The sequence below is a fragment of the Megascapheus bottae genome, chromosome 19 (assembly GCF_031878675.1).
Source record: "Megascapheus bottae isolate mThoBot1 chromosome 19, mThoBot2.hap1, whole genome shotgun sequence".
Lineage (NCBI taxonomy): Eukaryota > Metazoa > Chordata > Mammalia > Rodentia > Geomyidae > Megascapheus > Megascapheus bottae.
Window position 1 is genome coordinate 33,731,409 of NC_143527.1, and position 14,757 is coordinate 33,746,165.

The window sequence follows — 14,757 nt, forward strand, 5'->3', positions numbered from 1 at the left end:
GTCCTATTCTGACTGTTTTTTGGTTAACTGGAAATAAGTCTCTCTCAGATTTGTTTATCTGAGTTGGCTTCAAATCTTGATCTTCAGATCTTAGCCTTCTAAAGTAGCTAGGATTGCACGCAGGAACCATCCACGCTGCCTTTTTCATGCCTCCTTGGCAACATTAAAACATTCCCTGGGCTTACTAAGCCTGTCAAGGGTTTTTCTCTACATGTGCTTCACTGATTTCATGTACAGAAGGGTAGAAATAGAGTTAATCTTCTGTATCTGTAGATGCTCAAGTTCCTTATATAAAAGTCTGCTGTCTCCATAGGACCTATGCATATCCTGAGACTTTGAATCCTCAAAGATGACTTGTCATATCTAATGTGATGTAAAACTTGCATGAATTCTTGTTATACTGTGTTCATTGTTCCAGAGAATAATGCTGAGAAAAAAACATAGGCATGCTTAGTATAGTGCAGGTTTTGTTTAATAATAAATTTCCTATCCTTGGTTGAATCTACCAATGCAGAAAGAGGATGATATTCATGCCCAAATGCATTTTAAACCCAGGTTGAAATCTGTGGAAATGTGCTGTTGTGTATTAAATTCTTTCACCGCTCTATTGAACATTAGGAATTAAAATATATACAATAAATTTAACTAACCACATGGTCTCTTAGAGATATCATTAAGAAGTCTATTTCTTTCTGTGGTGAAAGAGGTGACATACACCAGCTTGAAAGTGAAGCATGACATGAAGCAGTACTCTACATTCTTAACAGATAAAGTCATTAAAACTTTCAGTTTAAACTTCAGCACATTTGTTCAAGCCAGCACCCCCCAGGGCGGCTCCTGTTTGAACAGCATATAGCCCTGTTAGACTTAAGAGACAAATTTTTCATTAGCTTCTTTTTTTTTTTTTTTTTTTTTTTTGCCAGTCCTGGGCTTGAGCTCAGGGCCTGAGCACTGTCCTTGGACTTTCTCAAGGCTAGAGCTCTACCACTTGAGTCTCAGCACCACTTCCGGTTTTTTTGTATGTATGTGGTACCAAGGAATCAAACCCGGGTCTTCGTGCATGCTAGGCAAGCACTTTAACCACTAGGCCAATCTCCCGGCCCTCATTAGCTTCTTTTAGAAGATGCCTGGAGTCAAATCCCTGGAAGGATACTACAGAGAGAGAGAGAGAGAGAGAGAGAGAGAGAGAGGGGGGGGGGGGGAGGGGGGAGAGGGAGAGGGAGAGGGAGAGGGAGAGGGGAGGGGAGGGGAGGGAGGGAGAGAGGGAGGGGAGGGAGAGGGAGAGGGATCACTGCTGCTGGGCTGTGTAGATGAGATGGATGATTAGTAGAGGCTGCTGGGAGTTGGAAAGTTTAAAGATAAACCAATCTGCACACCTGGAATTATGTACAAACTTGATAGGGGAAAGAAGAAAGTAGAAATATAACTCCACAGGGCTCTTCATGTTGGATATTATAGTCAGATTTAGTACATTCTAGGAAAGGAATAATAAACCTATTCCTGGCTCCCTTAATTCCTTACTGTTAGGAATCAAACCCAGGCCCTTCCTCTGCACTAAATTCCCAGAACTAGTTTTTAGTATGTGCAATGTGTGTGAGTGTGTGTGCGTGTATAAGTGTGTGTGTGTGTGTGTGTGTGTGTGTGTGTGTGTGTGTTGCCAGTATTGTAAACCCAGGACTTTGTACATTTGCCCAGCTTTCTGGCTCTCAACTAGTTTTCGACCACTTGAGGCATACCTCCAGCCCATTTTATTTATTTTTCTGTGGGTTGTAGGGCTTGAACTCTGGGCCTGGGCACTGTCCCTGTGCTCTTCAGCACAAGGCTACTGCCCCACCCCTTGAGCTATAGTACCACTTCTGTTTTTCTATTGGTTAACTGGAGATAAGAGTCTCTCATGGTCTTTAGTGGTGAAACTGACTTTGAACCATGATCCTTAGATTTCAGCCTCCTGAGTAGCTAGGATTACAGGTGGAATCTGACACCTGGCTTGTTTTCCTATTTGTTTGTTTTTGGTTTGGGGGCTCTATGGTATTGGTGGATTATTTTTTCCCCTAAGGTATATCTGTATTCTACATTGTGTGATGCCATCTTTCCAGTCTAAAGGTTTCTTTTTTTTCTTATCATTATATGACCATTACTTTCTCTTATTTTTATAATATCAGTAAAAGAGAAAAGTTGATTGATTGACGTGGTAAAAATGAGCATTCAGCAAGGTCCTATGCCATTTTTGGTTCAATTTTAAAACATCATTTCTCAGAAGGTTGTAAGTGTCCAGCCTGGTCTGCAGAGTGAGACTGGTCTCAAAATGGAGCCAAGGGCTGGGAGAGTGCTTGCCTAGCATGCATAAAGACCCGGGTTCAATTCCTCGGTGCCACATGCATAGAAAAAAGCCAGAATTGGTGCTGAGGCTCAAGTGGTAGAGAAAGTCCAAGGACAGGGCTCAGGCCCTGAACTCAAGCCCAGAACTGGCAAAAAAAAAAAAAAAAAGCCGATGAACACACAGCATTAAACCACAAAATGCCTTTACTTCCCCATCACAAGAATGATAAGCACAGATATGTCATGATCTAGGCTTTCAAATGTTAAGAAAAAGTCAGGCATATACTGCTGTTTGAAATGACTGCACTAACACAGGGAACTATTTACATTAATATTCAAATGAAATATAATACTTTATAATGGTTGACATTCCCTTGTCATGCTTGCCATGCTTCAAATGCTCAAGTTGCCACATGTGGTCAGAAGCCACCACAGTGATCACACCAATGAGAATATTCCCAGGACCGCAGCAAGGCCCGCTGGATAGCTCTGTGTAGAAAACTGGCTATTAGTTCCCTTCCTAGAAAAAGGATGTTCTGGTTCTTTTTCCCCCACTGTAAATGATTGAGTCTTTCTTAAACCATTGTCGTCCCTTCATATTAATTCATACCCTACATTAATAGTTCTTGAATCCTCACATTGTGATGAACCTTTAGTTTCTGTGGACTCTGCCTTCTTCCATTTGAAGGCTTTGCCAATGATTCCCAGGTTCTTCCTGTCAGTGCCCCAGTGTTTGCTAACTTTTGTCCTTCCTACTCTCCCTCTGTCCTTAAGCCTTGGTGAAGTGATTCTCCACTAAGCTATCTTGATCTGGCCTCCTTCTGCCATAATTGTGGTTGGTTTTGATCTCTTTCTTCCAGGATTACAGACCTAGTATGGCCAGAACCCTGTCTACCCACCACCTGTTACAGCGCTGGACACTCAGGAGATGCTTTAGAATGTTATGGAAGGACATGGGCCACACATAGAAGAGGATAGTGGATGACCACATAGCTTAATGTCAGGAAAGGAAGAGGCCCTTCCCCCCAGAGGATTCAGAAGCAGTTCCAGAAAAGGGCCCAGTAAAGACAGCTGTCTGCCTTCAGTGCTTCTCCAGTAGAGCAATGGACTATCCAAGTCCTTTTGTATGCTTCAGGTGAAAGTTTGTGGTTTTCCTGTCTTCAGAAGTAATACTAAAAGACATATGCAGGCTGAGAGGCTTATTATAGGCAAGTGACTAAAGAAAAAGGCAGATGGAAAGTAGAGTTAAAGGTGGGGAAATATGGTAGAAAATTCTGCTGTACCATCAACAGGCAGCTGTTCATAGCGTGGTAGACCAGGTGTCCCAGAGCCAAACCAGCTCACAGGGAAACAATGGGTGCCAGAATGGGTACCCCATCAGGACAGCTGACAGATATCTCCCTCAGTCTAGCTTTAAAAATAAAGACAGTTATTTTTTCAATTATCATGAAATCTGGAGATCAGAATCTCAGTGTGGCTGATTCCTTGTCTCAACAATGCCAACCTCAGAATGACAGATACTGATTTTTCTCTCATACACTGAATCTACATCTTTTAGGAAAGTGACTTGTTAAAAGGAAAAAGAACTGTAATAGGAAGAGGAGGAAAGGAGAGGGTGACAAACTGTGATCCAGTTACTTTATATCTGTGTATGAAAAGAGTATAAAGATACACAGTAAAAACTGTTTCAATGACTGTAACTATTTAGGGCAGGAATTATGTAAAAGGGTAAGAAAGAACATTGAAGGGGTGAATTTGATCAAAATATAATTTATGGAAATATCACAATAAAACTCTTTTGTACAATTAATTTACATGGGTAAAAATAAAAGCACAATCAGTGAGGACCCTGATTCTTTGCAACTCCCTGCCTGCCACCTGGGGGACAGGCATCAGTTTCATTCCCAAGGTGCTGAATAGTCAGTAGGGATTTCCCTTCCAAAAACCAAAGTCCAGATAAAGACGAGGCAGCATGGAGCCCTTGCCCCTAAAGGGTTAATCCCCCCCCATCCCAGCTGAAGAAATGATGGTTTTGTTTTTTAAATTTAGCCATACCCATCCACTTATGATCTACAACTCAAATTATATCTTTTGGGAAATGTGTAATTCTTCAGCCCATCAGCAATGCCTCACTCTCTCTCCCTTTCTATAGACCTCACAGCTCAGATCCATGTGAATAAGGTCACAGTTGAATGACAGTCTTAACCCTGCAGACCTGTTCATTTTTGCCAGAGCACCCTCAGGCAGGATATAGAATGTGTCCAATTGAAAAACGATTACAGACGCTGCAGTGCTGTGAGGGACTAAATTGCAGATGGGTGTGTGTGTGTGTGTGTGTGTGTGTGTGTGTGTGTGTGTGTATGTGCGCGCGTACGTGTACACATGCGCTTGGGCACACACAGCCAGGAAATTATTTTTGAACGGAAAATAAGGTAGTCTGTAGCTCTTGAAAGTGGACATTATTTGATTGTATTTTTAAGAGAAAATATATTTTCTGTTATACAGAATAGAAAAATTTTCTCCTTCACTACTTCTGAATGTATTTTGTTTGGGTTTGTATAATAGTCCCAGGGCTTGAAGTCAGGGTCTGGGTACTGTCTCTGAATTTTGTTTTCTGTGCTCAAAGCTAGAGCTTTTTGTGCTCTTCCACTTGAGCCACAGCTCCAGTTCAGCTGTGTGTGTGTGTGTGTGTGTGTGTGTGTGTGTGTGTGTGTGTGTGTTTTAGAGATAAGAATCTCAAAAACTCTCCTGCTCAGGCTGGCTTTGCACTGCAATTCTCAGATCTCAACTACCTGAATAGCTAGAATTACAGGTGTGAGGCACTGGTGAGCTGGCTGAATCTTTTCTATTTTATACGTTCCCATCGCCTGTGACTTTTTTTTGTTTTTCCTGTTAACTCTAGCTTCTTTCCATTGTATATTGCAAACATCTTCTGTGATTTTAATCTCTATTGTGCGTTTTTTGTGAAATACACAGAAATATAGAAAAAAACACAAATCTACCTCCTGATATAAGAACTAAAAGATGATCTCAGTTTCTCTGATGGTTTCTGGGCTGTTTAACTCGGCATGCAGAAGAACCCCACACAGATGCAAACACTGTGCCAGAGCTCCACCCCACCCGTTTTGAGGCACATGTGCACCACAGTCTTGCTTGGACATGTGGTTTCTGCTGAATAGTTCAACAGCTGAGCCCCAGGTAACTCCTCAAGCTGTTCCAGATCAGAAAACCTGTGATGTTTTGCAAATTTATATTTTATCATGCTGCGTTTTAAACACAGGGCCTAAATGACTTCCCTTTGTAATCTCCATCAAAGACATTTTTCAAAATCCCCTTAGCATGCCTCTTACTGGCCCTGACACACACTGTTGCTGTGTTTGAAAATAGTGTCTGGCTAAATTATAAAACTGAGAGTCTGTATATATTGTTCGGATTCATATCCAAATGCTTTCTCAGCCTAATCCTTGATTGTAGTCTCTAAATAGTTGATGGTTTATGGAGTGCCAAGGCTTGACTGGCATGTGGCTTGGGCTCTAATTAAGAAATGATCGGGCATGTTTGAATATTTTCTCAGGCATTTACATGGTGCCTGTTTGAAGAAAGGATGTAATATTTTATTTTCTCTAGACCAGTATCCTAAGCATGTTCTCATTGCCAGTACATGCTGCCCTGTTCCAGGTCAGCTAGCTCACATCACACCTTTGTTTCTCTCATAACACATGGTTACAGTAGCATCTGCCAATTTGGGGACTTCACATTTTCCAGGAGTCTATCATATAGAAGTGTAGCTCGCTTATGGTTAACAAGCACACCATTATTACTTGAGGGAATCTCCTTCCTTCATCTGTTACTTCATTCCTTCCCTCTCCTTTCTTTCCTTCCTTCCTTTCTTCCTTCTTTTCTTCTTCCATGCTTTTCCTTTTTCTTTCTTTCATAGTACTAGGGGGTTGAACTTGGGGTCTCACACTTGTCAGGCGGGCACACTTCCACTTGAGACACACATTCACTCTTTTTGCTTTCATTTTGTTTTTCAGATAGGGTCTCATGCTTTTAAATGGGCAATATTCAATCAATGATCCTCCTAACTGTACCACCTAAATATCTGGGATTACAGTTGTATCCTACCAGGCCTGACTTGAGAGTATATCCTTTTCTAAGCCACCCAGACTTATAGCTTTAAAGGAGGAAAAACAAGAAACCAGGTATAACATCAGTAGATTTTTGCTTTAATCTAATGATGACAAACTTTCGATATCTCTTTGCAGAGTTGCAATGTGTATGAGCTAGTGACTAAGCCCATTATATACCCTTCTTCCTGATTCAAATAATTAAGGCTTATTAATATACTTTGTAGAACACAAGTGCTGCAGGCCTGTTTTTATTACATGTGCACAACAACAAGGAAGTTTCCAGAGAAAATGATCAATCACACATACTTTATTTCAATGTATATTGTTTTAAGCATTGATTAGCTATTCATTTGGGATGAATAGAATTTCTCTACATGCCATTTTCCAATCGTTCAATGTGAGGATTCATTAGTATACTAAGCCCTCATGGTCCCTCAGAGTTATTTTAGATGAAAATTAATTCAGCTCTGGATTGTGAATGCAAGAACTTTCCCCTTCTTTTTTTAATAGAGATCGTTTTGCTGATAATCATTATAATGAAAGTAAGAGAGTTTGGGGATTTCCTAGATTTTCTTACTAAGTGATTGTCAATGTTAGTCACTGATATATATATATATATATATGTGTGTATATATATATATATATGAATGATTCCACCAAAAAGAGGAAACATGTCTAAACTTGCTTATCTTTCTGTAGGACAGTCGACCCAATATGTCAAGACCTCTGATCACTAGATCCCCTGCATCTCCACTGAACAACCAGGGCATCCCTACGCCAGCACAACTCACCAAGTCCAACGCGCCTGTCCACATTGACGTGGGAGGCCACATGTATACCAGCAGCCTGGCTACCCTCACCAAATACCCAGAATCAAGGTAATCTTAAAAATGGCAGCCACTCAGAAATGCATGCATTTGATGATCTGTTTTTCCTTTGGTCAGCAGATTAGTGTGGTCAGGTGGGGGTGGGGGATGGGGGGAGGTGGACCAGGACATGAGTTGCAGAGGTTGTTCTAGTATGTGACTGTACCTCTTTTACCAGGCAGGATTTGCCCACAGCTTAGTCAAGACCATAGACAAAAGTCACTGAGACTACAGTGCTAGAACCTTTTGCTCTTTGATTGATGCTCAGTGAAATTCAAAAAGGTCGCCCCCTCACCCCCCTTCTTCCTTTCTATCCTCTTCTAAAACCTACTGTTTTTGTTTATGTTTGAGATAAGGTCTTACTATATAACCTAGACTGGCAACCTATTTGTGGTCTTCCTGCCTCATCTCCAAAATACCAGAGTTACAGGCTTGTGCCATCATGCCCAGCCCCTTAAAACCCACATTCTTATACATTCTAGTGGCTTTTTTAGATCACTTGACTCCAAACTTGTGAGCTAGAAAAAAGAAATAACGAGACATTTATCAGTCTTGTATCAGCATCTTATTGACATATTTAAAATCATATGCCAAAGCCAAAACAGTCTTATTTTTTAAGTCTGTGTAATTTATAAGATGGCTCAGACAAGAAAATATGTAAATTTTGTGAAGAAGGCAAGTGATTTATATTTATATTTATGGAGACATATGGTCCCCAGACCCTATATCCACCTGTCTCTAAAGGAATACCAAAAATAATTTGGAGAAACAGGGTGGTTTGTCTTCCACTTCTGGACTTCTGAAGAGGACCATTTTGTCTTTCAAAAATGTCTTAAGGCTACAGACATGGCTCAAATGGTAGAGTTCCAGCAATAAGTTCAAGCTCTGGCACATGAATGTCTTAGCTGAGGGGTTAGATGGGGTAACACACAGCTATGGTTCCAGCAGCTTGGAAGGTATAGATAGGAAGATTGTGGTCCAAGGCCAACCCTAGGGAAAAACAAAACACAAAATCTCATCTGAAAGACAACTAAGACAAAAACGGCTAAGGGAATTGCTCAAGTGGTAAAGTACCTACCTAGAAAGTTTTAAGCTGTGAGTTCAAACCCCAGCACTACCAAAAAAGAAAGAAAGAAAGAAAGAAAGAAAGAAAGAAAGAAAGAAAGAAAGAAAGAAAGAGGAACAAAAGGGGGGGAGGAAGAAAGGGTAGGGAAGAAGACTTTTAACTGAGGTAGGAAGATCATGAATTTAAGACCAGTCTGGAATGCATAGCAACTTCTTGACTGAAAGAGTAAAACAAAAATTTACAAAGCAACATAATCCTTGGATACCTGGTAATTTACAGGTTATGTAAATAGAACTGAATGAAAAACATTGTCATCTTAAAAATGCCATGAAGGCTTGTGGTTTTTTCTTTTAAATCTTCCTAAACCGTCTAGTATTCTATGAAAGAATGTAAAAGCTGGGAAGAAGAAGTAGGAATATTTGCCTTCTTGATCTCCAGATTTAATTTCTACAATTAAACTGAAATGATTTAAAAACTAGATCTGTATTCATACAATTGTTCACAAAACTATTCATTTTAAAGGGAGTGATATTATCAGTCAGTTTTTAGTATCATCGGGCTTAAACTGACACTAGAAGATAGTTTCTGTGTTTTTTCAAGAGTATTATTATGTACATAGCATTCTTGAGGAAAAACACTTTGTCTACATTCCCTCCAATCTTCAGCTAATAATCACAACAGAAAGTTACTCCTGGCTCTTTAACTGAAGAAGTAATTCCAACAGAACTGTTTATGACGCTCAAAAGCCAGTCCTAGCCAGACCCTGGTGGTTCACACCTGTAATCTCATCTGCTCTGGAGGGTGAGATCTGAGGACCAAGATTCAAAGCCAGCTAGTGCATGAAAGTCCATGAGACTTTTATCTCCAGTTAATCACCAGAAAACTGGAAGTGGGTTGTGGCTCAAGTGGTAGAACTCTAGCCTTCAGCTGAAGAGTTCAGGATAGTGCCCAGGCCCAGAGTTCAAGCCCCATAACCAACCTCCCCTTTCCCCCCAGTAAAAAAGCCAGTCCTGCATGTAAGAAGATTCACGGTCCAGTCTCCTGGCCTTTTGCTTTCATTTGCTTTTTCAACTTCTGATATAGGAAAAAAATCAAAAAATGCCCACAATCTCTTATCTGAAATACTTGGAACTAGAAGTGCTTTGAAATTTTCTTTTCTTTTCTTTTTTAAGATTTTTAAGTATTTGACCTTTGCATAATGAGCTACTTTGGAGAGTTGTAGAGGAGATTCAAGTCTTAAGTGTGAAATTCCTTTATGTTGTACATACACCTTGCATATGTAGAATGAAAGTACTTTCATATTACACCTTTTCATAATGCTGTGGATGAAACCACATTTCATGGTGGAATGTCCCGTTTTTTGGCATATCATGTTGGTACTTAAAGGTTTTAGATTTTGGAATATTTTGGGTTTGGGATTTGGGAATTAGAAATGCTCAACCCTATGTCTAGGTTGTAGGCTGCTGGCTTTCTCCTAGTTGCTCATTAAAATTTAGGGGTTGTATTCTTACCAGGGGTGGTGTTCCCACAGGTCTGCCCCTTTGTGAAGCTGGCTGTTCTAACTTGGCCTATTGGAGGTGATGGCAGAATAGTTAGTTGGTGTCAACTAACCAGTTTCTGTCAAATAATTTGCCACTTTCATCTTTTTAGTGCTGCATATTATCATTATCAATTTGTTTGGTGGTACTAGTCAGCAAATCCAGGGCCTTATGAGCAAATGCTTTACCACTGAGCTTCATTCCCAGCCCTGTGATGCATTTGAGGTTAAAGACCTCAAATAGCATCTCACTGGAGATTCTTCTTTGTCCATGATTGTTTCTAGAAGTTTGCCTCTTATCCCTTATTATCCAAGCCTAAGAAGTACAGCAAACTCCTTGGATCTCACTGTTCTCCATATCTTTCATATCTTTACAGTGTCTATGGTTGCCAGGAGCCATGGCAATTTACTGGTCACTTGAAATATGGTCAGTATAAAATTGAAATTCCCTTTAAGTATGAGATAACATGCTGCACTTTAAAGACTTAGTACCTCCAAATGTGGAAAATAAATCAGGTTCTATACTGAGTTCATGTTGGAATGATAATATTGAGTTAAATAAAATATGTTATCAAAAAATTTCTTGTTTCTTTTTACTTTTTTAATGTGGGTATTAGAAAATGTAAAATAATGTGTCTTCTAAAATGTTCTATTGAATAGTATCTATTCATAAACAGATGCCTTTATGAAAATGTCTAATTGTTGAATGTAGTAGCATCTTCCTATGATCCCATCACTCTGGAATCTGAGATAGGAAGATCTTCAATTTGAGGCAGGCCTGGGATACATAGGAAGAATGTGTCTCCAAATAAAAACAAAAAATTACCAAAATTATGTAATGAAACTTATGCTGATACTTGCAACTGAAGTTATTTTGCTTTCACATAATTAGAAAAAAATAAAATTGTTTATCTTCTTTTCATAATATTTTCCAGTGTTTCCTACTATTAGTCTTTTAGTAATAGGAACAGGAATAAGTTTTTTTTTTCTCTTTGGGGGTTCTGGGGCTTGAACCCTGGAACTTGTGAATGCAAAGCATATATTCTATCACTAAGTGACACCCCCAGTTCAGACAAAAACATTGGTTCATGTAGGCTCTGTCATTCTAGCAGTTTGGGGAAGAAAGTAGGTCTAGTTGTCTTCTCTTGTAAAATGGGCTTAAATGTGTCTTCTTGCAAAGTTAATGAGAGGATTAAATGGGAAAAGTCTTCTATGACCTGTGCTTGACATACAGGATTGCTTTTATTCTTAACCTTTTCCCCAACCAATCCATTATCTCTTTTAACTGCCTTCAAATTTTTAAACATACCACACTCCTTCCTTTCCCAAACCTGAGAAGCAGCCAGACATATGTATTGCTACATATTCCAGGGACTTCTTCCTTATTTCTTCTCATCACTTCTCTTAACACTCCTACCATTAGTTTAATTGATCAGTGGGACATACTTTGAATCAGAGGGCAAGATCCTGGAAATAAGTCTTACCCAGTCATTTTGGTTTCAGTTGCATATACCTAAAGCAAGTGGCTTTGGTGGTGGGTGGATGAAACCAAATTGTACTATTACTTGGCTAAAGAGTTAAGGCTAATGGGGTCCTTATAAGTAATTAAGGTTTGAGATGTGTGTATGGAAGCACAATTTTACTTGAGCCAACCCATACCCATACTTACATATCAGAAACAAGGAGAGCAATAGATCCTCAAAGTTATTGTATATTCCTTTCAAATTTCTGGAGAAATCTCTTCCTTAACATTAACATGTTGGAGATCAATTCTAGAACATTAGGTTTCCCATAACCACAGAGTTACAAATGAGTCCAGTTAAAATTCTCTAGGTTCTAGTGTGCTTCAAACCCTTCCTTCCTGGTGGTGTCACTCTATGCTCCACCCACTTCCACCTCCCTTGTCCCTTCTTAGAGTAGCCTAGAGGGCTTTTTCTAGGATTTCACAAAGAAACTTGTAGTTCAAAAGTACTAATGTGTACATAAAAATGCAAGTCGGGCGGGGGTGCGGGGAAGGCCCAGTAAAGAATCTTCATTCCAGTGTGAAACACTGTAGATGATTTTTCTTTATGTTCAGTCTTCCCTCTTGCCTACAGACCACCATTGACGATAACTCCCAGAGAGCAATGTGCTGGACTACACAAATACCATCAGAAACACCTGGCAAGCATTGAACAGCCACACATACCGATAGAGTAGGACCAGACCAAATAAAATAGGAATCTCTTTGATTTAAGAAAATTGGCACTGCTTGTTTACATCTGCCTGTGAATGACATAGCGACATGGTCCACACAAGAGAATGTTCATCTTCTACATAATACATATTTCATGCTTTATTCTAGTGATCATTTCACTAAAGATAAAAATCTGTCCTGGATCTCTGGGTATTTTCCTTTGTATCCTCGCCCATACCTGATAGTGACTTCTAATCAATTTTTTTTTACACCTTACAATGTTAATGCATCAGAATGTAATTCCACCATCAAGTGCTATTTTGCTTAAAGAGACCAAAGTTGTCAGAGTAATTGAAGTTCTATATCCATTAGTGACATACACAGTCCTAACCAATGTTGGTGTAGCCATGATTCAGTTCCTAGAGGTACTTCTGAGACAAAGGCTGGCCTGAGCCATCTCAGTGGTAAATACTGATTGATTCTGGGAAAGCCTGAACGTTTGGTTCTGATTGTCTCAAACTGCAATTCTCAAATACCCAATTCTACAATAATTTTACAACAGGTGTGATTTTTAAGTCAGGAAAATGTCACTATCAAGAAAAGATTTTAAATAGATATATAAAAAGATAGACAATATTATAATAAGTTTGTTATGCTAATTTATAGATTAAAAGTATCTAAACCTGTAGATGTTTGTACTCTTGTCCTGGGCCCTGTGAATTTTAAAATCAGATCTAGTGAGATCAGAAATCAAAAGCAATCTTTTTATATATTTTTATTGTAATTAACAGAAGGGTTACATGATATTTGCCAGATAGAAGGTGCATTAATTCACATACATTGATTCCCTTCTACCAAAAGCAATCTTAATTCCACTCAAGTGTGTGTATGTATCTGCACCACTATAATCCTAGCTGCTCAGGAGGCTGAGAGCTGAGGATCTTAGTTTGAAGCTAGCTTGAGCAGGAAAGTCTGTGAGACTCTTCTCTCCAATTAATCACAGAAAAAGCTGGAAGTGGCACTGTAGTTCAAATGTTAGAGCACTAGAATTGAGCCAAAAGTTGTTCAGGGACAGCACTCAGGAGAGTTTAAGCCAAGACCCGGGGGGGGGTAGGGGGCCTCAATCACTGCTTTAAGGAAGATACACATCAGGATACAGTGCTTGGTCTCCTTTATCCTTTCTATAACTTCTAACAAGGATTTTAGAAGCATCTAGTTATTCAGTTGTGGACTTTTTCAACCTAGGAAATGGTCTGACACTGCTAATGAATGTGACAGCTACTGCATGGTAATAAGATGGGAGGGTCTTGGCACAAAAAGAGCTCACTGTCAACCCAGTGACCCCACCATAAAAGACAAGATCTCATATTCCAGTCCTCTGAGCCATTTCAGCTGATGGCTTGTCAGAGCTTTTGTATATTTTAAACCCCGTACATGAGTTAACTCCCACATAAGTAGATTATGCTAAATTGGTATCTTGGAAATAGCGGCAGAATTAGTAAGCACAGTGGCATATATTGGTAATTGCAAAACTCAGGAGACTCTCCTTTCAGCCTCTAGGTCAATACCCATGGCCACCCAAGGGATACATTGGGAACTTCAGGGTGGAGATGCCAAACCTGTGTGCCCTGCCAGCAGCCCTGTACCTTCTGGCATGTGTCACTCAACTCACTCACAGATGCATTAGCTATTACTGGATTGTTTCCATAGAGCTCCACTGGAAGGCAAGGCAGAAGAGGCTAGAGGATCACAGCATTTCCAACACTAAATTTTCATGCAATTGTTGACTGCCAGCTGAGGGAGTTTTCTGTAATGTATTAGGGCTGGGTTTTCTATGTTGTCATGTTTTCTGACTTCATATTTCTGTGTTAACACTACATTCCCTGGACCTGAGTCCTGCTATATCACCACCCTTCAGACCCATCTTTGAAGAATCTCAACAAAAATGTCCCCCAAATAAATGGATCCAGTTCACCAATTTAATATGTTTTATTCAGAATTATTACATGGCGCTGGCTTGGTGACACAGGCCAGTAATTCCAGCATCCAGGATGTTGAAACAGAAGATGCTGAATTCAGCGTCTAAATTCATAGCAAGACTTCATCTCAAAAAACAAAAACATCTGATGAATGTAACTGTAACCCCTCTATACATTACAATAAAAGAAGGCAAAGTAAAAGACAAATAGCCAGGCAAGGGTTGCTCATCCTATAATCCTAGCTACTCGGAAGACTGAGATCTGAGGATTGAGGTTTGAAGCCAGCCCCAGCAGGAAAGTCCATAAGACTTTTAACACTGGAAGAGGAGATGTGGTTCAAGTGGTAGATCACCATCCTTAAGCACTAAAGCTGAGGGACAGCAAGTATTCAGACACTGAGTTCAAAGTCTAGTACTGGTACACACAAAACAAAAATGAACAACCAGAATTACTAAGTCATTACATAAGAAGGTTTGGGGGTTGTTTGGGGTTTTTTTGTTTATTTTATATCCCACCTTTATATCCATGTGTTGGATAATTCAATGTCTGTAGTTGTAAGAGTCACAGAATAGCCAGGTGTAATCCTAGCTACTCAGGAGTTTGAGATCTGAGGATCCCAGTTCAAAGCCAGTCTCACTGCAGTCCGTGAGACTCTTATCTCCAATTAACCACTAGAAAACTGGG

At 39.8% G+C, this 14,757-nt stretch overlaps 1 protein-coding gene across 4 annotated transcripts in view; it reads left to right on the plus strand.

Moving 5' to 3' along the window:
• The window catches only part of Kctd1 (potassium channel tetramerization domain containing 1), a 164,070-nt gene that overhangs the window by 110,745 nt on the left and 38,568 nt on the right, over positions 1-14,757 (plus strand). For all 4 annotated transcript variants that reach the window (XM_090353301.1, XM_090353302.1, XM_090353299.1 and 1 more), the window contains exon 2: positions 7,149-7,327. In XM_090353301.1, the coding sequence (XP_090209427.1) occupies positions 7,149-7,327 (179 nt within the window). The remainder of the gene's footprint in view (positions 1-7,148; positions 7,328-14,757) is intronic.